General features: G+C 56.1%; 1 protein-coding gene across 1 annotated transcript; it reads right to left on the bottom strand.

Moving 5' to 3' along the window:
• Positions 1 to 4374: 4374 nt before the first annotated feature.
• Positions 4375 to 24810, bottom strand: NDST1 (N-deacetylase and N-sulfotransferase 1). Its single transcript, XM_051631316.1, has 15 exons — positions 24710 to 24810; positions 12958 to 13883; positions 12183 to 12665; positions 11886 to 11973; positions 11510 to 11664; positions 10437 to 10622; positions 9986 to 10114; positions 9627 to 9809; positions 9263 to 9359; positions 8991 to 9114; positions 8323 to 8497; positions 7928 to 8098; positions 6944 to 7053; positions 6044 to 6146; positions 4375 to 5928 (listed from the first exon to the last, which is right to left on the bottom strand). Exons 2-15 carry the CDS (start codon positions 13465 to 13467, stop codon positions 5809 to 5811), a joined length of 2634 nt encoding a protein of 877 aa, XP_051487276.1. The 5' UTR covers positions 13468 to 13883; positions 24710 to 24810; the 3' UTR covers positions 4375 to 5808.
• Between the last annotated feature and the right edge of the window lie 629 nt (positions 24811 to 25439).

Here is a 25439-nt window from a genome sequence, read left to right as displayed (position 1 = left end):
CTCTGTAAAGGAGTCGCAGATACTGTCCGGGAGAGGGACAGGGACTCGCTGGGGATGCTCTGGGCAGCACCGGGATCCCTGGGGAAGGCAGCATCCCTGCTGGGACCAGCGGGCAGGGGAGGGGGAAGCAGCATCCCGAGAGCAAGCTTTGCACCAGCAAACAAACAGCACCGAGTCCCAACAGGCTCCAAAAGAAGAGGAAAAGTGTTAAAGGTGCCGAAACCTAGATATTGTGTGGCTTGAGTTACACCTCCACGGCAGTGCCAGCCCCTCGGCAGCAGGAATGTGCTGGTACCAGCACCGTTCGTGTCGCTCCCTGAGCCCAGAGAAGTTCTAGCTGCATCGATGTGGCAGGAAGCTGGGTTTGCTGAATGAAAAGCTGCCAGGACAGCTAAATCCATCTGCATCTTGTCACCCTCAGCACCCGGAGCTTCATTTAATGTCTGACTTTGCTGTTCTCCAGGGCTCAGCATCACCTTGCAGCCCTTCCTAATCCTCAAGCTGCCCTGAGCCTCCCGACCCAGGCTCTCCCCACCTGCCTCCCAGCTGTCCCCTGTATTATTCAGCCAGAACCACCTTATCAGCCCATTATCTTTTTCCACTCGTGCAAAACCTGCCTGGTTCTAGCTTTGCCAGCTGGCAGCACTTCCATTAGGAGCCAGAAGAGTTTGGAACATCCCTTCAGTGCTGACCCCAAGAAAGCCATCAAAACCCACCACTTCCCTGCCCCCTGCCCCCTGGAAAGTGGCTCTGGGTCCTCCCGGGCTTGAAGCTGCTCCAACACCTGGATTTAATCATAAACAGGGGGGAACGGACAAAGGTGCCTGGTGGGAAGGCGGGGGATGCAGGATGGAGGAGGGGGCTGGCAGGTGGGGAGGGAGAGGGGGCCTAGGGCTGGGATGAGGGGGATGCCAAGCAGCCCAGGAGCTTCGTGGGGCTGGAGGGGTCAGACTCCCAGCACAGCCCCCCAGGATGTCCGGCCCTGAGCTGCCCCTCACCACATCTTCTCTTTAAAACAAACCACCACTCTCAGAAGTGGGTTAACTACAGCCACCAGAAAGATGGGATTAATGTAGCTGGTTAGAAGACAATTTTTCCGGATGAAAGAAACATCTTTTTGTCATCTGTCCTTTGACATTTTAAGTCTATTTTAAATCTCCAGCATCTTCTGATTTAGGCTGTGACATTTAAATGAGCGATTCATATTTACAATCTTAGGCATTGTAAATATCTTCTATATAAATGTCTTCTAATGCATAGGAGTATTATATACATTTGTATCTTCAAAACAAGGCCTATAATCTTTACAGGAAAATGTAAAACTTTTACAAAAAGAGATTTCCATCAGCTTTGTCATCTAGGGGTAGCTGAACATAAAACAAATCACACTGACACTTTTCAGACATCAGAATTTGGGATTATTTTATTGTGAAGTGTAAACATGTCACTTCAAAATCATGAGAGTCATTTGAAGAAATATTTTGCATGGCTCTTATTCAAGGACTTGGTGACTTGCACTGTCATTGTCTCCCCCCCATCTAGGCATTGTCCCTGCTCTGGTCACAGGTCCCATCATGAGGTTGAAGTAAATGTCAGGGTTGGGGAGCCAAGGTCACGTCCCAGCTGCAGGGGTCATGCAAAGAGACATGGCTGCTTGCTGTCCCCTCCCAGCACACAGCACTGCTGGGTGACACTGCATGGGATCTCAGGAGGCTTTTGTCTGCCTCAAATCCAACCTTCTATGAGGGTCCCATCATCCCAGCAGGAGTCTGACCACAGCCAGGGGCCCACCAGCAGCATCTCTGCCACCATGCAGGTCCCAGCATGTCACACCCACACCCCACCTCTAGGACAGTGTCCCCTGGGAATGAGGTCCCCAGCCTGGAGGAAAGAGCTGTGGAAGAAAACAAAACCATCGCTGCTTTCACAACCCTGCTGCCTGTGAAATACTTGTGCCATCTGGTTTTAACCTCCAGCCACCTGGTCTGGGTAAGCCTCTCTCAGGGAATGAGGGGCTCCTCTGCAGCCGGTGTTCCCCGGTATTTATAGGGTGCAAACCCACCCTTGTTTCTCCCTGGGAGAGAGCAGTTTCCATGGCCCTTCCTGACTCCTCCCTAGGTTTTCAGAGCTGAGGACTCAGGCAGGTTCATGCTCACCAATCTCACTGTGCCCCTTTCATCTACCTCTTTGGAGGAGCAGACAAAGGAGGTTGTCAGTTTGGTAGAGGGAGTCACAGAGAGATTTCTTGAACATAAAATCATAGCCTAGATGTTTTTTTCATTGAAATTATTCCCATTTCTACTAAGTCTCATTGTAATGCTTGATTTAAATGTCAAGCTTCTGCAGTCTGCGAAGGCTGGACACAGCACAGAGCACTTGGAGGAGGAACCCATTCCACCACAAAACTGGGCTGGATGCTGAGCCACCCCCACTTCTGCCTGCTTTGGGAAGCCAACACAGGAGATGATAGCTTCCAGGAGGTTTCTTTCCTGTCCCTCCACCCACTGCACTCACCAGGCGATGGAAGACACGAAGCGCCCCTGTGAGGGCTGACATCCCACGTGCCCCCAGCACTGCGTGGAGCTGCAAACCCCCTCTCCCTCCCTCCTGCTCAGGACTGAGCAAGTGGTGGGGGATCTAAATCAAGTGAAGCTGCACATCTGGAAGCTTCATTCCAGTCCCCACTTTGGGGTCTGTTCATACCCACTCTGCCCAGAGCTGTGGGCAGATTGGGAGCAACACGTACAAAACAGATGGAGCTGCCAGGTGAGTGGGGGGCTGTAAATCACCTGCCCTTCCATGCTTATAAGCCCTCCAAGTGATTCTGGTAGGAACCTGGGAACCTCTCAGCTTTTCCCTCTTCTGGCAGCACCAGCGACAGGGATTCACCAGCACATCCCCAAGCAGCCAGGGAAGATGCAGGACATGTTGGGGCACAGCCACAGATGTGTCAGGACGTGGGGAAGGGACGTGTCAAGGCACGGCTGCAGGATGGATTGAAGTGCAGAGAGCAGGGGCACTGGACCCCACTGTGGCTTATGGTGGCCAGGAAAGCCAGCCCTGACCATGGCCACATCCATGGCCCTGATCTTCCCTCCTTCCCCCAGGCTGGGGCTGTGGAGGGCCTGGAGAAGCCCAGGCTCTGCTCTAAGACCTCCAAGAGGCTGCTGTCTTCCACCCATTTCCCCAGGCAGCCCCAGCCCTCCATGAGGGGGCCAGGGGATCAGAGCTGGGCGGGGGCTGCCGTGGGGTCTCCAGGAAGAGTTTGAAGGATAAGGCATTAGTGGGGACAGCCCAGCAGCCCCTGGCTGGGCAGCAGGGGCAGCCCAGGGGCACAGCAGGGTCTGAGCCCTGAGCGGGGATGCTGGCCAGGGATCCTGCTTCCCCCCCACGGCCCCACCAGCCACAGCCAACCCAGCCCTGGCCCTTGCCCAGCCTAGAATGGATTTCACCCAGTTTGCACATTTTCAGCAGACACAGAAGCTGGAAAACATCATGGGTGCCAAAGCAGGTCACAGGGCAAGGGGACAGAGCCTTCCTCCCCCACTGCTCTCCTACGGCCATGGGAGTGCAGAGCCCTCCTCATCCTTCCTCCCAGGGCCATTGTGCAGGGCTGAGCTCTGCTCCTGGCCCCGCTAATTAAATACAAATTAACTCAGGGCTAGGCTGGGCAGCAGCTGGTGCCACCTGGGGCAGCCCAGGGCTGAGCTGGTGAGCTTACACATCACCCAGGGCTGGGTGGGGACGATGAGGGCTGGGGGACAGCCTGGGAACAGCCTCCCCGTGGCCTGCCAGGCTCGGGGACGCTGGGAACAGCAGGTAACGGGGATGGGGAACATGGCCTGGCTTTGCTCCAGCATGGGCAAAAACTGAGCCTCCTCGTCAGGCAGGCAGCTCCACCCCTCCGTCCGGCGGCTGCCCCGGCGCTGCACATCGTCTGTCACTGCGACAGGTCCAAACAAACCCGTCTGGGATTAATTAAGCTCCATCTTCGCTTCCTCTGGCGCTTTGCAGGGGGAAGGCAGAGGGGAGGCAGCAGCTGGGCGGGTGGGCTCTTGGCAGGCAGGGGCTACCTACCTTTGGGCAGAGGGGAAAGGGCAAGCAGGAACTCCCACCTGATCTCCCCAGACTCCTTCGTGGGTCCCTGATGGTGTCCTGGCTGGCTGCTGGCCCCATCCTGGGAATGCGAGGCCAGGGATGTGCAGCGTGGCCAGATCCAGCACTAGATGGCTGCTGCCACCTTGTGCACAGAGGGCTGCTCCCATCAACACCCTCTTCGGCCTCAAGTTCCCCCAAAAGATGGGCCCAGAGGCATCCCCAGGAGGGAAGGCTGAACTATATGAGCAAGGAGAGAAATGGGCAACAACCAGCAAATAAAACCAGAGCCCCCCTGATTTATTAGCAGTTGGTTCAACAGGACCTCATGCCAGTGCCGAGGAGCCTCTCCCAGGGCAAAATGCCACATCCCCCCCCGCCCTGGCCCCATGCTTGGGGTGAGGGACAGCAACCCACACACTACATCCACTTCCATTGTCCACTGCTGCCATCCTGCAGAGCAGCTCCATCCAAGGGGGAATTTGGGCTCTCATCCTGATAAACCCGTGATGGCTCAGTCTCATTCACCAGCCCTGGCAGCCAATCCCAGGGGTCAGGATGAGGCACAGGAGAGGCAGAGCCAGGGCAGCAGCTTGGTACAGCACCACCGGTATGGAGACACATCTCCAGCTGGGAATTGTTCCCCATTTCCCCACTGACCTTCGTCCACATCATGAATGACAACCAAAGAGACCACGCAAAAACCCTCGGAGTTTAGGTACAAATTCTGGCACCAAAGAAAAACAACCCCCTGCAAAACGGGAACCAAACGAACCCTCCCCCTCCCCGCCACCCCCCAACGTTATTAAAATACTTTTGCTTTTAATATTCAAGAGGTTTGAAGTTCTCAGCATCCTTCCAACTGCCGTTATCCCAACATCCACCCTCTCCCCGAGGGCTGGATCTGCTCTGTGCCAGGGGATGCCGGGCACCACTTGGCTTTACCACAGGAAACACCACGTGTGTACAAGATTGCAAAGGGGGGGCTGAGGAGGATGGGAGTGTGCCAGGGAGCTCAGCAGGACCCAGCACACCGGGACCCAGCACACCAGCCCCTTCTCCTGCTCAGCTGCAGTCCCACGGCGCTGCCCACGGAGATGGAGGAAGAAGTTGAGGAGCTCAAAACCAAATGGAGATGACAACAGAAATTGTGCCTGATTCTTCAAAAGAAAAATCCGCCTTGTTTGCAGCTTTTCCAAGTAGGTGTCGGGAGGAGTCTGGCAAAGTCTCCTGCTTCCTGCTGAGGCCGATGGCAGGAGCAGGTCTGAGTCTCTCTATGATTTGAGTCTCCACCAGCTCCATTCTCCTGATCTAGCTCAGCAGAGTCATCTCCAGCGTGCCCAGAGTGGCTCCTCCACCCTTGGAGCAGAAGGTGAGGGATGGCTCTGGCACTGACTCCCCTGGGCCCACTTTGGGCAGAGAAAGCAGGCATTTGTGCCACTTCCCCACGTTGCAGCAGGGCGGGAAGGGACCTCAGCAATAGGCCCAAGAATTGAAAAAGGAAAAGAAAATAAAATGAAGGGGGTATGGGGCAGGCAGAGAAGTGGCAGCACAGGGACCACAGAGCCAGGCCACTGCTCGGGCAGCCCCTGGCACAGCCGTCTGCTCCCGAGGGTCCCCTCTGAGGTGACACGTTGGGTATTGCTGAGGGGGTCCCCCCGGGCAGGGGGGTCAGCCCCACTCGGGTATTGCTGGGTGGGCGGCGGGCGGCAGCTACCTGGTGCTCTGCAGCTCCTCCCGCAGCCAGCTGGGCAGCGTCTGCCCCATTTTGTACAGGAGCTTGGAGAGCTCAATGTTATGGTCCCTGTAATAGTCCCGCAGGAAGGCGCGCGACTGCAACAGAAAACAGAGAGGAGGGTCAGGGGGACCAGCTCCGAGCCCACCAACCCAGCATTGACCCCTCCTGGCCCCGCTCGGGACAGTCCCAGGAGACTTTCTGCATACTCACATCCGAATCCATCTCAGGGTACTTCCTCCCTTTGCTCTTTCCCAAGCATTTCGTCTTCCCTCCATCCAGAAGCTGACACCAGAATCCTTTCTTTGGATCAAACCTGTGAAGGAAGAGCTTTGGTTCACCCCTCTTGCTCCCCCATTTCTTCTGCAGGCAAGCACACTGCCCAGCCCTGCATGGGGGCACCTCTGCACCCCAACTAACACCTCGTTATTGACCCCCTGGTATGGCAGGTTCCCTGTACAGCTGCACAGCAAGTGGCCCAACAAGTTTCACTCATCACCAAATCTCCCTACTGAGGGACAGGAGTCTACTTGGGTTTAATTATTATTATTTTTTGGATGCCCTCCAGAGCCCCCCAGCACCTGGGTGCAGACTCAGAGCAGTCTCATAAATAGGCAAGTCATCTGCAAAGGTAAACAGTTGTTTTCTTCTCTAGGAAGTTCCTCCTTTCCACAGGATTTAATGTTGGGAAGGCTCAGAGCAAGGTGACATCCATGGAGGTGCCAGTCAGCAGCAAGAGCTGCTCTCTGCAGTGCATGCACAAGGAGCTGGAGTGCTGGGGCTCAATACTGTCACATGCAGCACAAATGCACCCCTGAAACCCAAGAGCTGCTCCTGTGCTGCCCAGTGTGACACCAATGTCCCCAGTGCTGTGTCTGGATAAGCACAACAAAGCAGGGTGCTTGTTCAATGTTGCTTCTGATTGTAGCTACACTAGTGTAAGTCACAGCCATGAGGAGCTGCTGTTCCAGCCTCAGTTGACACCCTCATCTCACCAAAACCAGTGGAAGCTCTATGGGGAGCCCCAGGGCTGGGGGCTACCCCAGGACAGTGCTACCCCCAGGGGCAACCTGCTGCAAGTTGGAATAAGGAGAACCTCAGGGAAGGACTCACGCCAAGGTCTTGTGATAATCAATGAAGTTGGTCACACTGAGGAACTTCTGGACCTTCTCCATCACTTTGGCAGGTTCCGTTCGGAGCAGCTTGCCATCCAGGACCAGGATCTGCAAGTAGGGCAGGGTGGTGAGGTGCTGCTGGCTCCCAGCCCTGCTCTCCCAGGGCAAGATGACACCTTCATCACAGCTTTTGCATCTCGGAGCCAAATGTGCCACCAGCCTGCACAGGTCCCCTTTGGAATGCTAACATGCCTCAGCATTCACTTACACTGGGTGTTAGAAAATGAAATGCAATTAAAAGCCAGGACCAGGGTCCATCCAGGACACCACCTTGAGCTTCAGCTCAAGGCTGCCAAACCCACCACCAGCCAGGGCTGCATTACAGCAATGACACCCAAAGCAGACAGCTAGCAGACTTTAGAAGGTTAAATGGTGGTGGAAAAACCATTCAGAGACTGAGCCTGTCCCCTGCCAGCAGCTCCACTGTGGGTCACAGCCCGGCTGGCATCCAGCCCCCGTTTCCCTGCAGGCAACTCCAACCATGGGCAGCTTTGCCTGTTATTTTTGCCCTGCTTTGATGCCCCGGTGACACCAGACGAAGCAGCCACAGGGGGGTCTGTGGCCAAGAGGGTGAGCAGTGGGTGCCCCTAAAGTGCCACCCACAGCCCTCCACCCCTTTCAACCCTGCTTTGCCAGAGGACCAGCAGAAGGACCTACCTGCACAAGGACATTTTTGTGCACAGTCCATCACCAACCTCACTCTACAAGGGTTTCCTTCTCACACAAAATCTGCCCTCTGCACCTTTCCCAAGTACTTTTACTCCTGCCCCTGAGGTTATTAAGGTACAAAAAAACCAGCTCCCATGGGAGAACCCTCACAGCTGACTTGGGACCAAAGCTCTCTCCCCTGTGTATCCCTGCTTGGGCAAGGGGGGCTCTTTGGGGTGTTGCTGCTGTCAGAGTGGGGTGCTCCCATCCCTACCTGGTTGGCATGGTAGCTGTTCAGCCAGCGCTCGATGTGGGTGGCATACCAGCCTGGCACCAGGCAGCGGTTCTGCAGGGTCCGGAGCTTTGGAGCAGCCTCAGGTCCTGCTGTGATCACCTCGTGGAAGGTGTATTTCAGGGCAACTGGGTCATCATGAGCTCGCTGGTGCTGTCATGTATGAGCAAGGAGAGTTTGTTTCTGGGGCAACCCAAACCCTGGGCTGCCCATGAGGCTCTCAGGCCACCACACTGTCCTCATGTGTCTTGTTCGGCCAAAAAATGCAGCACCCGTAACTACCCACCTCCCAAATCAAACCAACCAAGGGAAGCCCCCTGTCCCACTGCCCCACAGGGCTGCCCAAGCCAGGGGAAAGGCAGAGGAGGGTGGCTCACCTGATACCAGGAGTAGGCTCGATCTGCAGGGTTGATGAGGATGGTGATGACTTTGGCCTTGGAGAGCAGGGCTGCGGCTCGCCGGGGAGCCACTTCTGAGTCAAAGTAGTTGGCACTTTTCTCAAAGTAGAAGTCAGAGGTGGTGTTGGAGGGGATGGGGAAGAACTCCATGTACCTGAGGAGGCACCAAGTGAGGCAGGGAGGTGGCACCTCAACCTGTCCCCAGCACTTCCGTTGCAGGTGGCATCTCAGACACTCTGTACCATGCACTAACCCTGCAGGGTCACCCCAGGTCTGACACACTGCCTGGGGGCCTGCAAGTCCCTCCAGCCATTCTGGAGGGCCATGCCTCTCCAGATCACCCAGACAGATCCCAGAACCAAGAGGTAGCAGATGCACACAAGCCCAGCTTCTGCCAATGGCACTTCTGAGTCCTGGCAGTGGCCTTTGCCTTATGTACAAGACCTCAGAGATAAACCATGGTGACGTGACAGCCCAAAAGCACAGGTCAGAGCCTGTGCAGGATTTGTCCCCCCTTGCAGCACCCAGATGCTTTCTGCCAAGAGCCCAGCAGCTGCAAGGCTGATGGGAAACCCCAAAGCACTGCTGCTGTGGTTCCCAAAGGAACCAGTGCTCCCAGCACAGCCTCCAAAAGGGGGGGGACCTACCAGTCGATGCCCTTGTGATAGTTGTGTCCATTGAAGAACTGTATCTCCTCAAAGGTCTCTGAGCTGGGGTAGTTGCTGCTCAGGTCTGGGTGCATCCCCAAGAAGAGATACAGGGCAGTCGTTCCTTCAGACAGAGAGAAATCAAGATTTGGGCCAAAGGGCTCCCCGAGCTCCACTTGAGGACAGGAGGGCTGAGAGGGACTCTCTGGGGTCTGCAGTGGACCCTGCAAACCTCCCAGCACTCTCATGGCACCAAGGATGAAGGGAAGCACCTGTTTTTTGAGGCCCGATGATGAGAAGCTTTGGGAATCGGTCACAGGTCTTTTCCTTGGACCAAATGTCTTTGTGACGCTTGTCTTCACAGGGATCCTGAAATGCAGACGGGAGGATGAGAGACAGTGTCATGGTTTGAGCCAGGATGAAGCCAATTTTGAAGCAGCTTGGATGGGACCGTGGACCACTGCTCAGTCCCGCTCCAGCCTGAGAAGATGTGAGGGGAGGCCACACTTCTCAGTGGGCAGGGCAAAAATTGGGGTTATTTCCAGCTCTACATGGCAAAATCCTTCCTGGCACCATCGCAGAACCACAAAGAGGTGAAGCACCCCCCACTCCCCCCGTTCCAGGCTCAAGGGGTACCTGCCACAGTGGGTCCTTCTCCTCAGAGAAGATCTGGAAGTATTTCTGTGCCAGCTGCACAGGTGGCAGTGTCTGCAGCTTCAAGTTGGTCCAGGAGTTGAGGAAGCGGACCAGGTGCTTGAAGGTGTACAAGCCCAGGCGGTCATTGCCGTAATTAGACAGATGAGTCATGAAGATGCTGATCTGAAGTGGAGAGGATGGAGCAGGGATTAGCAGAGTCTCTCCCAGCAGCTCTCCTAAGCAAACAGCTCCCACCCTGGCCAAGGACATTGGGGACATTGCCCACAGTGGCACTGGGGAATGGCTCTGCAGGAGTCACCTGTCCGTCTGTCCCTGGGCAGCCAGACAGCAGTACTCACAGGGTTGAGGAGCACAGTCAGAAACAGTTCACCCCCGTTGATGATTTTGTCCAGCTCACTGGAGCCACCAGGGTACTCGTTGTAGAAGATGGTGTGTGTGAAGAGGCCACAGGTTTGCCGGGGGAGTACCTGGGCAGGAGAAAGACATAGATGGAGCATCCAGGGCTGGGTTCTCTTCCTCCCCCAGAATGAAAAGGGGGTCCTCAACCCCTCAGGGGTTGGGATCAGCTCCACTGCCCCTCTTCACCCTTGACTTGAATCCTGATGCCTACTGGGATGGAGATGGACAGATGGAGAAGGCAAAAATCCTCCTCACACAAGCTTCCCCTATGTAGGATGAGCAGAGGGAACAGCCCCCTCAAATCAAAGCATCTGAGCTGCCCAGAAACCACCTGCCAAGGTATCGGTGGGGGAGGCAGAGGACAGAAGCACCAGAGATAAAGCCACCTACCATGATGCCATTGTGGATGAAGCCACGGCGATACCGAGCAGGTTTCAGGTGGGGATACTCCTCTGTGCTTGTCACTTTGATTGACCAAACCTGCTTCCAAGCTTCGTACAACTGCACGTGGACAGGGTACACGCCTGAGTGGTGGGGGGCCACGGCATACCCCATGTCAGTGGGGATGCCATGCTCCTGCAGAGAAGAGAGCAGGGAGCAGGTGACCATGGAGGCCCCAAAACCACATCTCAAACCCACCTCTCTCCAAGGGACTACCTATTCCCACCTAAAACAAATCAATTTATGCCTCTGGAGAGCAGCCAGGGCAGGGCTGTGCCTGCACACCCTCTCCTAACCAGGGCTGTCACCAAGAAAGGAAGCCCAGCAGCAGACATGCTGGATGGATACTCGCTCCTCTGCTTCACATGGAACAACCTCATCCCTGCCATTTCTGCTGTCACCAAATAAGCAACAGCAGCAAAGCTGTGGAGAACAAGGTGATACATCTACACAGGACTGCAAATTGGTTTGTATCAGTAGATACAAAACAGCCTGGAAATTCTGAGCTGGAAAACTGGTCTGGCCTCTCTCTAATTAAGCACCTCTAATTATCAGACAATGAATTAGCCAGTCTGAAGATCCTCCTCCTAGGTCATATGACTAAATTATTAATATTGGGTGTGGCTGTGCTGTGTTTGTCTTCAAGACAGCTGTGAGCAAACCAGCTGATCAGGTCTCAACGTGGGCTTTATCTAGAGCAGGTAAAGGACAGTCCAAGAGGATGGACAACTCCTTACCAAGCTGAAGGTCAGAGCCTGCATGTATAAACCAAACATGTCCCCGACAGCTCGGCCTGCAGAGGGAGTTTCCATCAGCAGGAGCTTCCCAGCACAGGGACTGCTCCGGGATCCTGCATCATTGCCCAGCACAGCATCAAACCACACGGGGCTGAGCACTGAACCCCAGGCTTAGTTAAAACCCAGCACATGCCTTCTCCTGCAGAGCCATGGGTCAGAACTTTTTGCCCCCTTTCTCCCACCCTCCCTCACCACAAGCACCCCCACCGGCGGCATCTTACTCACGACAGCGAATTTCTTGTTTAAAGTCATCTGCTCGGCCAGAACCGACTGGTTGTGGAAGAGGTGAGGCTGCATGTGACTCCACATGTGGGGGAACCACCAGAACTCCCTCACATAGGACAGCAGTAGGTCGTCACCTTCGTCCTCAGCATCGGTACCTGCGGGCATGATGCTCCCCATCACCACAAGGCACGTGGAGCCACACAGGAGCAGCCAGGGCAGAGGGAGGGGACCCCTTCTCTGTGACCCAGTGATGGGGGCAGCAGGGTGGGATGCCCCAGGACCCACCCACAGCCCCAACCTTGGCCTTGTTGAGCACCAGTTTATGCCTCAACACCAGCCACACGGCACCGACAGGCAAAGCCCTCACCCTCCTCACCCGTGTGGAAGAATTTCCCTGAGTATCCCAGGTTGAAGGTGAAGTTTGGGATGTGGGTGCGCAGCTCATTCTGCGTGTTGAATAGTGCCTGGGAGGGAGGAGAGAAAGGAAGATGTCCTCAGCAAGTGACCACAGGGGTGGCTGCCACACCAGAGCAAGAACCTGTGTCCCTGAGAGCTTCGTAGAGGGGCTCCCAGGGGACTAGGGAATACTCTGGGGGCAGGAGAGCTCATCCCTGGAGCACCCCAGAAGAGGCACAAGCACCCAGCCCACCCAGCCAGGACAGCACAGCCGCACCTTGACATCTTCCACCTTCATGCGCGTGCCCTCCTTGCCCACAAAGATGTCATCGATGTCCACCAGGATGTAGCGGTCAAGGGGCAGGGAGAGCCTCTTGCCTGTCAAGAAGGAGACAGAGTCCACAAAGACAAGCTTGTGCAGCCAGAAGTTCAGGTTGTTGCCAAAAAGCACCCTCTGGATGCCATCGTGGAGGCCCAGGTCCTGCATCACGGTGGTGTGCAGCGCTGCGTCCACGCTCATGTGCGGGATGGACTCGGCTGACTTGGTCTTGGCCAGGAGGACGGGCTCATAGGTGGAATGGTTGGACTGGAAGACAGTCCAGTCCTCCCCAGGAAGCACGCCCTTCTCCACCTCGCTGGGGCGTGTGATGTAGAGCAGGGGAGACTTGGGGTTGATGCTGCAGTCCTTCAGCGCCAGGTTGGAGTGGAGGAAGAGGGGAAAGCCCTTCAGCTGGGCGCTCAGCAGGCTGTTCTCATTGGCCTGCATGGGGAGAGATGGCAGCTGGAGGAGACAGGACCGCAGGAACAGAGGTGCTGAAAGACACACCAAGTGCCCAACCTGGCACACCAGGGAGCCACAGAGCCCCTCCACAGGAAGAGGACTAAGGTGGTGCACTCAGCGAGAAGCCTGCACCCCATGCCAGACTGCAAGCCACACCAACTCAGGCTGCTTGCAGAAAGCAAGGGGAAGGCAAAGTCCCTGCAGGGCACTGGGACCCCAGAGTCCCCGACCCTGGCTATGGGGTCTCAGTTCTCCCCACACACCCCCTTACCTTGAAGAAGCCAATGATGCCCACACCGTACTCCACACAGTATTTGTCCAGCAGCTCACGATTCCAGGCGTCCAGGTTGACATACTTGAGGATGTTCTCGTAGATGATGAGAGCAAAGCGTCCCCGGTCCTTGTCAGTCAGAGTGGGCATGTCCCCTTTCCCCGGGGCAATCTCTGTCCTGTATTTGAAGCGACTTGACTCCAAAATGGCCACGATCTCCTGGCCCAGCTGGGAATAGAGGCTCTCCACGAAGACCAGCACCAAGGGGTCCGTGCGGGAGGAGTCAGCCACCTTGAGGGTCTTCAGTGGCAACAAGCGGGAAGGGGCAACCTTGGGCTCATCACAGTCTGGCCCTGCCACATCCCCAGAGGGTTCCAAGCCCCTTTTCCACCCATATAAATAATATGCAGAGATGAAAACACTGAGCAAGCAGAAGGCAAAGAGCAGGAGCAACACCACCTGCGGAGAGAGCTGCCGGATTCCCCGCCGGGCCCTGGCCAGCACAGTCATCCTTGCATCCGCAGGGTGAGGTGGGGCCCCTCTACCCTGCCCGCCCCCTCCCCTCACAGGCCCCGGGGAGGGGAAGAAGCAACCAACCAACCAACAAAAAAAAGAGGTGAAGTAAAGTCGAATACTACTAATACATCAAAACACTAGCAGGCTGCCTGCGCAGGCGCTCTCCCCTCCAGCAGGCCGGCGTCCCTCGCTGTCCACGTCATGTCACCATGGCAGACACACCGAGAGTCCCCTTGCCGAGCCGAAATCCCCGCAGCGGCGGCAGCGACGGTGGCAGGGGTGGTGGCAGAGATGGTGGCAGTGAGGGCAGCAGCCCCATGGCCTCAGCAGGGTGAGGGGGTGGCGGGCGGCTCCGGCACAGCTGGCAGCGGGTGCGTGGCCATGGCAGCTCCCCGGCTTCGCACGGCGCCCTGCCAGAGAGAGGTGGGATGAGCGGGAGGGATGGTGCCACTACAAACGCTGACACTCTGCTTCACGCCAGGCCGGTCCCTGGGTGAGCTCCCTGGCGTGCCAGGGCTTGCTGGGAGAGCACAGCGAGCTCCCACGGCACCGGGACAGGAGCGCGGCAGCAGGCAGGCATGCTGCAGGACCCCAGCTGTGCTGTGTGCCCGGGGCATGGCAGCACCACCAGGGTGCAATGGGGGGAACTCCTCATCCCCCATGAGTTCCTGTCACACCAAGTAGCTGGGAGCAGCCTTGCTCTTCCTGTTTTCCCAGCGGGAGCTAGGCTGTGGTGAGGAAAAGCTGCCCATTGCCCAGCCTGGCTGGCAGGGAGGGACGTGGGAAGGCAAGTGGCACAAGGCCAAGCTGGGAGCTGCCAGCCAAGGTCACCAAGATAGGCACACAGGAGCGCCCATGTGGAGCCAAAGGGACCTTGAGAATGTTTTTCCCTTCCTTGTGAAAGGCCCATTTAAAAAAAAAGAAAAGAGAAAAAAGTAGGATGGGCACTGCTTGCTGTGAGGTGAAGCCACCCTCGATAGGGAGACCCTGATGTGGCCAGGGAGAGCTCCCTGCACTGGCACAGTGGCCGAGTGCCTGCCTTGCCAACACCAGTCGGGCACATAATGGGATTAAACGTGGCCAGCTGACAGTGCATTACAGGCTGGGGCTTGGCAGGGTAATCCTGTCATCCCTGCCCTTCCCAGCAGTGAGCCCTGCTCCAGGCCCCGCTTCCCAATCCCACCAGCATGACGCTGATCCACCCAGACCCTGTGCATGACACCAGCAGCCAGCCTCCACTACTGCCTTCACCACCCACCAAAACCTGCACTGCCAGCTGTGCTGGGCACAGCAGAGCATTGGGCTTTATTGATTTGTAATTTATCTTTGTGCAGGCCGATGAGCTCCAGACAGGACCAAGAGAGAATGTTCCTTGGCTCCCCTGGACGTGCCCTGCCCCAACTCACTCCTTCCTGCCCTCTGGTGGGGCTGGACATTGAGCATCCTCTGGAGAACATCACACCAGGGTTGCAAGGCCAAGTGCTTCTCCGGGTCCAAAAGACGCAGACGGGGGGGGGGGGGTTGCTTTTAGGGATGTGCCTGTAAAGAGGGAGACTACCCTCCCCAGGTACCATTCCTAGGGATGCAGAGAACCGGGATCGTATTATCAAGCATCCAGGCCATGCCATCCCATTCCCCCTCCATTTCTCTCATCTCTCAGGTGGGTGCTAGCAGCCACATTCCCATGGTGGTGGGCAGGCAAGTGACAGCCAGCAGGTGCCAGTGAGTAAGTGCCAGCGCATCAGGAGGCTGACAGGCAGGATGCCACATCCATCCTCACACCACCCTCCACAAGCCACAGCCAACAGGAATAGGGCTCCACGCCTACACCACCTGCCATTTCCAAGGGGGGTTCGTTAGTCCATCCTTCTAAGATCTTTTAATTACAGTACTTAATGACCAGGCTGTAGAGACAGCATCTCTGTGCAGATGCTGTTGACTGTCCCCAGGGCAGGAGGCTGCCATGTCAAAGCAAAGAGCCAATGCCTGCCTGGGCAGGGGGCCAGCACCGGACCCCTAGAGCAGCCAGGTGTGAGCAGGGACCAGGGCAAGCAGCATCCCGCCCCACAAACCTGCTGCCAAGGAAAAAACAGGCAGGAATCCTGCTCTGCTGGTTTGCAGCTGGAGCAAACCCTCTGCAAGCAGGTTGCTGAGAGGTTCGTGGCAATGCTGTGGGGCAGGGATGCTCCTTTTCCCTGCAGGAGCAGGTGCTGGCTGTGTGTTGCCCGGCAAAACCCTGCACATCCCCAGCAGCTGTGCAAGAGCCAACAGCCCCATGCCAGAGAAGGAAGCACATTTAGGTGCAAGAGCACAAAACAAGTTATTGAGACCAACAGCTTTTCTAAAAGAAAAAGGGAAACACAATGATAAAATAGGAAAAAAAAAAAAAAGCAAGGGCTGGCAAGGTGACAGTCAGAGTCAAACTTCATTTTAACTTGATTTTTAGAAGCTGCTCTGGTGCCTTTTAAAACCGTGGTGGTTATTTAAAAGGCAGCAGCTGGAAATGTCAGCTCAAGTCCCACACGCAGACCTCAGGCCCCCGGGAACACCGTGTGGCACCAGCAGGTTCCCATCGCACAGACGGGTGCTCAGACACAGCCACACAGGGGAAAAGAGCCTCTGAAAATGCTTTTTTGTGGTGGGCTTCTGAGCAAAGCCCTGGCCCAGACTCTGCTGGAGAGGAGGGTCAACAAGGAGGCTTAGCCACAGCACTCTTAATCCGGCTGCCCTGACAAACACAATCATCATCCGAGTGGCTTCCCTGGCACAGCCAGGAGCCCGAAGCACCCATGGGGATGGATTCGACCCCAGGGCAGGCAGAGAACACAACCAGTGGCTGGGGAAGCCCTTTACTATCAGCACTTCAAATCTAAGACAGAGGAAGGAGAAAATGGTTGAAAAGCTTCTCTAAATTCCCCCCTGGTGTGTTTTGGGGGCTGTGGTTTCCCCCTGATCAGAGTTATTGGCCACAAATGCTCCCCAGGGAACCACAGCACCCTGGAAAGGCAGAGGGGCACCAGAGGGGATGAGAGGGCATGAATCCACCTCTTCAGCAGCTTGCAGTGCTCTCCCTTTAACCTCCAGTGGGATTTTGCAGGGATGCAATGGGAGGATTAAATATAAGCAGAGAAGTGCAAGCAGATCCGGAGGAGAGGGAAGGGTCAGCAGTCCCAGCAGACAACTGCAGCAGGGGTTGATTTATCACGGGGTGCAACAGGTCTGGCCGCAGCTGCAAGCAGTGAAGATCGAACAGTTCACAAGTCCTGGCTGCCAAAGAAATCATCTGTCCCAACCTCACAGCCCAGGTTTGGGAGGCGAGCTCAAAACCATGGGTCTGATGCAGCAAGAAATCTCTCATGCATCTCCCTCTCAGTTTGGAAAGGCTGCAAGAGGGAGCCAGCATCTACCTTCATGGAGAAGCAACCTCAAGATCTCCTCCCCAACCCCTGAGTTTGGTGGCTTGTAGACCCTCAACGTTCGACCCAGAGAGATGGGGCCACCTCCTTAACACTGCAGGCAGACTCCTCTCCTGCTAGCACCTTTTGGGTGAACACCCCTGCTCCTCATTGCCCAGCACACCAGCACTGCTGGGTGATCACCTCGCCACTGCCACTCCAGCTCCCTTCCCCAGCTAAGCCAGCCCTGGGGTTAAGCCCGGATGGAGCAAGATTTAGAGGCAGGACACTAAACTGCATTGCCCAGCTCAGCAATTTGCAATCGCTCCTGCTTGCTTCAACACTTCCTTTCCTGTATCCAACCACAGCTCAGCTTCACTGACACAGCAGTTTCGTCTCTCAGATGGACATTTGATGGCAAAAGGCTACCAGAAGGTCTAAATCTGGCCAGGCTGGACCCAGGTCCCCAGTGGGGCTACAGCACTCAGCCCACCACATATTGCACATCCTCACCAGCATCTTCAGGGGTCACTACCCACTGCCCTGCAGCCCTGGGAATTGCAGACTACCTGTAACAGATGCACAAAAGGCAGCCAAATTATTATTAATAGGTTTAAGTTCCCTCTAGAGGGAATCCCCTTCACTCCACTGACAATATTTAAAGGGCTGCAGATCTAAAACCACTGAGCTAAGCAAGTTCTTAGAGAGGAGATTAATGCCACCATATTATTCAAGAGACAACCACGAGCCTAAGACAGGGAAGCTTGCTTTGAAAAAGTAACTGGCGTGAAAAACCTGCCTTTAAACACCCACCTCTGCACCGCTGCTGGTATCAACTCTGAACGGCAGCAGTTCCAACCGTCACTGGAAACATCTGCAAAGAGTGGGGAGTACTGGCATGGGAAAAAAGCCACCACAAAATGCAAAGGGCCACTGTCCTTGTCCCCACCACCTCCCACCCCAGCCAGGGACAGACCCACTAGTCAAGAGGAAGCCCAACCAGATGAACTGCTTTGATTTGGTGCACAGAGGTGTGACAATGCACACCAGCACCAGGGAGGCACCAGGTCACAGCTCCCTGCCTGTCCCACCTCCAAGGTGCTCCTCCAGCAGGGAGCAAAGCCCTGTGCCAAAGGAGACAAAGCTGCAACCCAGCACAAAAGCTTCAACTGCTGCAAAACTGGGGATCTTTCTGGAGATCCCCACTTCCTGACAGCCCAAGTGAACCTTTAGGATGGGCCCAGAGAGGCACAGATGGAGGGATGAGCTTTATGGAAGTCCAGCCGCCTCTTGCCAGGCTGCAAACCCCAGGGTGTCTGGGCAGGGAAGAGGGATGTAAAGCAGATGGGAGAGTGGAAAACGGACAGGAGGACAGAGAGGAGCTCATCCTGACCGCCTGCTCTCCCCGAGGCCGCCGCGCCACCGGCAGGGTTTCTAATGCCAGATAAGGAGCGTCTCAGCGTTAGATTACACGGGCTGCTTAAGCGCTTTGCAAACAGTAGTTACAACACACCAAGGAGAAAAACACCCTGCTGCTGGCAGGGAACAGCCCCAGCACTGCTCTCCCAAGGACACCCGTGTTTCCCCTGTGCCTAAAAGGTGCCACATTAAAGAAGGACAACGGCAGCCCTGGCAGCTGCCCTTGGGACAGGAAGAGACAGGCACTGCTCCCACCCCAAACCCACCCGGCTCGGCTTCTCCCTGCCATGCACAGCATGGATAGGAGCAAACACAAGGGCATACTGGGACAATTTATCCCTGGTTTATCCGAAGTTTGCACCCACCAAGGACTTCAGCAGGAAAACCCTCCCTTTTTCTCAGCACTTGATTAAAGACTTGATTTATAAAGCCTGGCCAGAAGCGAGCAGTTGGAGCATCCACCTGAAATGCTGCTGCTGAACCAAGTCTCCCCTTGACACCTCACTCCCCTCTGGAAATAAACCTCTGGCTCCAGCTGTCCACCAGTCCTTTGGGAAAGAAATTAAGATGAGCAATGAGCTCAGTGATAGTGGTGAAAGATGTTCATGTAAAAAAGTTATTTTTGGCCAAAATGCCTAGCCCTGGAAGAAACGATTTTCACCCAGAAAGACCTGTTAGCACTTCAGTTTTACCGGAAAAGATAAAAGTAACACTTTCCTTGGGTTTTCTTCAAAAAAACAATCATGGAAATATTTCTTGCCCCACAGAGGGATGGGGAAGGCAAGTTTCAGTGTGGGGTGAATTGCTGTGAATATCTGCTGAATGTTTAGGGGAGAAAATAACCCAGACAAACGAAAAACCACCCAACACCCCCCAAAAATGGGTGAAGTTTCTGAAAGCCCATGACTAAAACTTTTTCCATGGCAGAGCAGCCAGCAAGCCCAACCAGTGGGGCTTCTAAGATCACCTCTAGCAAACCCCATAACTCAATGCCACTCCTCAGGTCCTGCCCCTGCTAACCCCCATCTCATAGCCCCTTCCCCAGCCCCATGGTGCTGCAGCCCCCATCATCAGCAAGGCTGTACAGAGGAACCCCCATTTCTGAGCTTTGAGCATCAATGGATGGAAAGTGGCACTGGTGTCTCGAAGGTGGTCCCAGTGGCTTCCATTCCCTTTGTCCCCAGGACTTTGATTTGGAAAAGCACCTCTTTACACTTCCTCCCACCTCCCAACACCAGCATGAAATCAGCCTCCTCCATAAACTAGGCCAGCAATTAGCAGCAGTCATTAGCTTTCCTATGCCCCAGGGATGCGGGGCTGGGCAAGTCAAGCCCTCAGCACCAATGATCCCTGACACCACCCCAACCAAACACCTCCACATCCCACAGCCAGGTTATGGTTCAGGTTGTGCTGCTGCCTCCCCAAAAAACAGCCAGAGCCCTTTACAGGTTGCTCCTCCCTGTGGGCATTTTTTTGCCTCTAAATCCTCAGAAACAGCCTAGCTCCAGAGGAAGCAGAGCTGGGGGAATTCTCCCAAACCTTAATTGAAAGAGGCGCTTAACGAGGAGAGTTTCTTTTGTCTGTTAATTGAAACAGGTTCTTACTGACAAAACTCTCCATGAATTTTAAGTGGGTTCACAGGGGGGGAGGAAATCTACTCAATGAATTGGGTTTTCCTGCTTTGAAATGTGTCGTGTTGGTTCCTGAGGCTCCCCAAGTGCCTGAGAGCCTCTCTGGATAAGTGGGGCCTGAATCCCCAGTATTTTAAAAAGGAAAAGGATGAGGGGAAAATAATCCTGCATTAATTTTTGTATTTTGGTGGAGTGGCAGCCTGTGCTCTCACCGCAGGTCGCATGGGACTCCTACCCAAAAAAAACACAGGCTGAACCACCTTCTGCTGCCTCTGACACTTTGCTTGGCCAGACCTTCCCCACAGAGATACTTTTCTTGCCAAGAGCACAAGGGTGATGCTCGATCATGAAGAGCTGCAGGGCAGCAGCAATTCAGTCCCTCAGCCACAGGGGACGGACCAGCTGCTTTGTTTCCTTGACAGCCTCCCATCATGGGGAACTTGAAGTTAGTAGGAGAGCAGCTCATTGCCCCCACAGAAGAACCACCAGCTGTTCTGGGGAGCACAGGCTGCTCTGCTGAGCACTAATCCACCCCCAAAACAGCAGTCTGGCAAAGCAGCATCCACAAAACCACAGCGTGAACCAGCTCACGGGGCATAGCTGATCCCCTACTGCCTGCATTTGGGAGAAATCCCTGCGAGGATGGAGCATTGCATGAGCTGCTCCCTTCTCCAAGGGGCTCCTGAGAATGCTCCCACTGGACTGTATCCATCCTGCCTGATGCCTCAAGGCTTTGCTGAGCCACAGCCAACTTCTGCTTCCCTGCAGTCTGCCAGAACAGACCCCAGAAGGAGCCCAGAGCACCCATGGGGCTGGGTGCTCACAGCTGGTATTGAATTAGGAGGCAGGTAGACTTGAGCCATGAGCACAGGCTTGCCCCAGATCCTTTGGGAAGTGCCAGGCAGTGCACACTGACGCATGGTTGGGATGGTCCCAGGGCTAGCACACTCCAAGGTCATGGCCAGGCCATGGGGAGGTCACATCTTTTATTAGACCAAAGGACACAGTTGGAAAAACCAGCACATTTTGGACACGCAGGCACTCCTGGGGCCCAAGAGCACATCTGTTTTTTCCTAAAGGTATTAGTTAGGCTAATAAAAGACATTACCTCTGCAGGCAAACTTTGCCACCCTTAAAAAGTACCAGAGGCTGCAACACTCACCAGCCCAGGGGAAACACACGGAGCAGGAACAAATGTGGAGTACAGGAGACGTTTGCAAGACCCATTTTGTTTTCACTGCCAGTAAAGCCCACGTCTGCCCCACACAAGGGCAGCATCGGGGCTGCTGGCACCCAAGCTGCCTCTTGCCTCCCCTACTTCCAGATCAGCGCCTGAGGTTGCACGAACCAAGCAGCATTCCTTCAGGAAGCTTGTTGCTTTTGTTTACCTGCTCCCAGGCTGCAGCATCAGCCCTGTCCTCCCTTTCTCCTCCTGACAAGTGGCTGAAAGGCATTTGTTTTTTGCCGCGGCGAAGGCACAGGAGGATGAGCCAAGAGAGCAGCACGCGTGCAGAGCTGGCGTCCTGCCCCAAGCAGCAAGGACACACCAGGGGCTGTCATCCTTCCAGACCATATGTGGAGCTGTTAGGTGAGACACACATCTCCCTGCATGGCAGTGGGAGCCAAGAGGGACACCCCTCACTGTACATCCAACCTTCACCATACCAAAGCCAAGAGACAGAAAACACTTCTACTTCTTCCCTGCTTTACATCAGAGCTGAGATCTACAAGACATTTTGGGTTCCCTGTCAACAACAGGGCAGAGCCCCTAGGGGAGAAACTCAGTCTCTCCAAGACCACCTGCATCTCCAAGGCCTTGGTCCAGACCAGCAGCAGGACTGAACCCTGGGCATGTCTGCTCTTAAAAACCACGGAAGGTCCTCCAGGGATACCCCACACTTAGGAATCTCTAGACCTTCCTAAACCCCTCCAGGAAGGCTCAGGCCACCTGAAGATCTCAGTCTCTTCCCCAGGCAGAGGGCTGCTGCAAGGTCCTGCAGCGTTTGGAGAGGACATGGCAACCAAGGTGCTCCCAGCCTCAGCCCCCTCACCGCCCAGCCGGCAGTCACGTGCGGGATTTACGGCTCAATATTGATTTGTCTTCTGCAAGCTCTGCCATTACAGCCGGTGGCTTTTACCAGGAAAACAACATGAATCATAAGTTACCGGCCGTCCTCTCCCCGCGTCCACACTGGGTGACTCACCACGTCCTTCCAGGGGTCCTGGTGTGAAGGCTGTCCTGCTCCTCCGCAACCAGGGATGGACGCAGAGGGGGGTGCAAGTGACACCATCTCCCACAGGCACTGGGGAACGGGTCATCATAGCCCCTGAGGTTTGTAAGATGGTCTCCAAGAAAGCAGCATCACTCTTTCCCTCTGCCTGGGTCCTCCTTCCCATTTCAGGCTTCAAAGCCATCAGCACATACGTGACAAAGGCACATTCATTGTAAAAATGCACCAAGCAATGTCACCACCTTGGCCAAAAATGCACAAGGAAGCCAAGGGCAGTCCTGAGGTCCTAAAGTGCCTTCAAGAGCAGGGCTGGAAATGTCAGTGAGATAGACTGCGAACCTCAGCCCTCTATGGCCATGAAGCAATTGCAAGATATAGGAGTTTAATATCTTGCTCCTCTCTTTGTCTTGAGCTCTAACCTCATTCTAGCAGACAAAAACAACTCAATAAGGTACATCTAGGAGGTAAAATTCCACAAAACCCCTTTCAAGCAAAGTCCTCTATGACCCTGCCCCAAAACACAGACAGCCAAGTGAGCAGCTCCATCACCAGTGCCTGGCCAGAAGCCCCCAAGATGGGATGCTTGGTGGGATCACAGCCCTCTGTCCCCAGCCCAGGCACCCAGAGATGCCCCCAAACCAAACCTGCACATAAAAGCCAGAGGCTGCAAGCAGAGGGGCAGGCAGTGCTGGTGACACTCTGCAGCAGGGACACGTTCAGCTGTGCCATATTTCACCATGTCATGCTACTGAAAAAAATATTAATCACTCCCTCCTCATTTCAGCTGATTTTCACTTGCAAGTCGTCTTTTTCTTCTGTTTAAATTACCACCAACAGTGCATTTAATATGCCCTGTCCTAGAGTACTGACAGTGCTGCAGAGAAAGAACAGAGGGGGAAAAAAACCCAAAACAACCTGTAGTGAAAAGTCCATTTGGCTGGGATGGGTTTTTCATCCTCACCCAAACACAACCAGACCAGACCCATCAGCTTCCCAAAGGCACAGGAAGCGGGAAAGGCTTCGTGTGCAAGAGCTTTCCCATCAGCATCCACGCCCCATGCTGGCAGCTCCAGGTGAGAAGGGAGGAATTTGGAGACTGCAACCGGTGGGGTGGCACAGCATCCACTAGCACCAAGAAAGGTGACCCTGTGAGGTGCCTTGGGGACCGGCAGGACAGTAATGTGGGAGGTTCTGGCTTCCCTGCATCCCTGCACTGATGCCACAGACATGGAGGGGTGTCAGGAAACACAAGCACCGCCATCACCTTCACCATCTTTGCCAGAAAGGAGCACTGACCCGGGCAAATGGAAGATGCTGGGCCATCCTGCCAGAGGCCAGCAAGACTGGCTTTTTTTATTTTCCTGCCGTATAAAGCCCCGCACGTTTTTTCTATTGTTTAATTTCCTTCTTCTCCACCCACGGCAAGTTCACTTAGAAGCGAGGAACTTATTTCCTATTGAATTCGTCCTGGTTGTTTTATTTGGAAAAGGATGACTTCCTCGGCCACAGTCCCCACGTGCAGCTGAGAGGAGTGGGCACAGGGCCGCTCACCTCCCCACCTGCACCAGCCACCCTGGTAAAACGCATTCTGGAGATTAAAGTAACCAAAATGCTGCTTTGCTGCAGGAAGAGCTGCTGTTTCAAGGCTGTTGGTGACAAAGGGGCATTGCAATGTGCCAGCTTCCCAATCCGAGGAAGAAGATCAGCTCCAAGGTGTGCAGCCGGCTGGGAACACGGGAAGGGAGAGCCCAGGTGCTGGGATGTGATCGTAGGGTTGGGAATAAGCACCAGCCTTGATGGGAAGCAGAGTCTTCCAGGCGATGCCGAGAGGTGGCCGAGCACCACTGGGCATCACAGGCTGCCCCTTCAGCAGGGCAGCAGCAGTGGAGGCAAAAAACAAAAGGTTTGGGGGAAATAACAAACAGGGCGACGCACGAGAGGGCCGGGAGTCCACTGGTGGCTGGGAAAACGTCGGGACCTCTTCCAGAGGGGTGATGAGGTGCCTTACGGGGACTCCAACCAGAGCGGCCCAGTGTGCACCAACAACCCGGCTCCCGGCTGCACTCTGAGCTCCTCTGACACTTTATTATTTTTAACCGAGGCCACTCACGCTCCTCCAGAGCAGGGCCGCCTTAGGCCTCGCACCCCACGCCCCCGGCCCCCCGCTGCAGCCCGGCTCAGCCCGCATCCCTGCCCGCCCTGCCCACGCCTGGGCGGGATGTCCGGGCAGCGGCGGGGACCCCCGGGCACCCCGCGGGGCATCCCCCTTCTCCTCCCGAGCCCCCCGCGCAGCGTCCCGAAGGAGGGATGGGCTGGGGGAGACCCGGGGCGGGGGAGCTGAGGCCTGACGGGTGGAGGGGCAAGGGAGGGCTCTGCGCCGGGGGGCAGGGGAAAGCCGGCAGCGGGGGACCCGCCGTGCCCGAGGAGCGAGAAGGGCGGCGGGCCCGGCTCCCTCCGCCCCAGCCCGGTGCAGCGAGGCCCGGCGGGTCCCGGCCCCAGCTACCGCCCGCGGGGCCGCCCTTTGTCTGCGCTGCCGCCTCCCGCCCCGCTCGCTCCCTACCTGCCCGCCCGGCCGCCTCCGCTCCGCTCCGCTCCGCTCGGCCAGGCCGCCCGCTCCGCTCCGCTCGGCTCCGCGGGGCTCCGCCGGGCCCGGCCCCGCTCGGCGCGTCCCGCCCGCCGCCCCGGCCCGGCCCCGCCCCGCGCCCGGCCCCCCCCGGCAGGCCCCGGGGCCGCGCTGCCCGCGCCGGGCGGCCCGAGAGCCGCGGGCAGGGCGGGCTGCAGGTGCGGGGGGCTCGGGAGGCAGCGCCATCCGCCTGGGGTTGGAGCCCCTGCCCAGCGCAGCTGCGGCTGCTCAGTCCTGCCGGGGGAGCCGACTCCGGTCCTGGGCGAGCCCGGGCGCGGGGGGCACCGTGAGCCCTGCGGCATCACCCCCTGGAGGGCTCCTTCGACCCCCGGGTCTGGGGAGCATGAGATGGGGTGCCCGGCCGTGCTCCCACCAGCTCCCTGCTCTCAGGGCAAGCACCACAGGCTGTCCGACGTTGTAAGGCCAGGCAGCACCTTTTGGTGCGTCTGGGGTGCCAGGACTATGCCTCCTACACAGAGCCCTCTCACCTTTCTCCCAGTGTGTGCGTGCCCTTCGTGTCTGATTTTTTAAGCTACTCAAACCCGAGGTTGCCCCCTTCCTCCTTCCCGGCTGCAGAAGCCGGGTGTGATTTTGAAGCACTGGTTCATTGCATCATTTTAGCCTTTCCACCCTGACTCCAAGCTCAAGGAACACGTCCAAGTCACGG

The sequence above is a fragment of the Apus apus genome, chromosome 13 (genome assembly GCF_020740795.1).
Source record: "Apus apus isolate bApuApu2 chromosome 13, bApuApu2.pri.cur, whole genome shotgun sequence".
Classification (NCBI taxonomy): Eukaryota; Metazoa; Chordata; class Aves; order Apodiformes; family Apodidae; genus Apus; species Apus apus.
The sequence above is the reverse complement of the archived record's forward strand: the minus strand, read 5'-3'. Positions and strand labels throughout refer to the sequence as shown.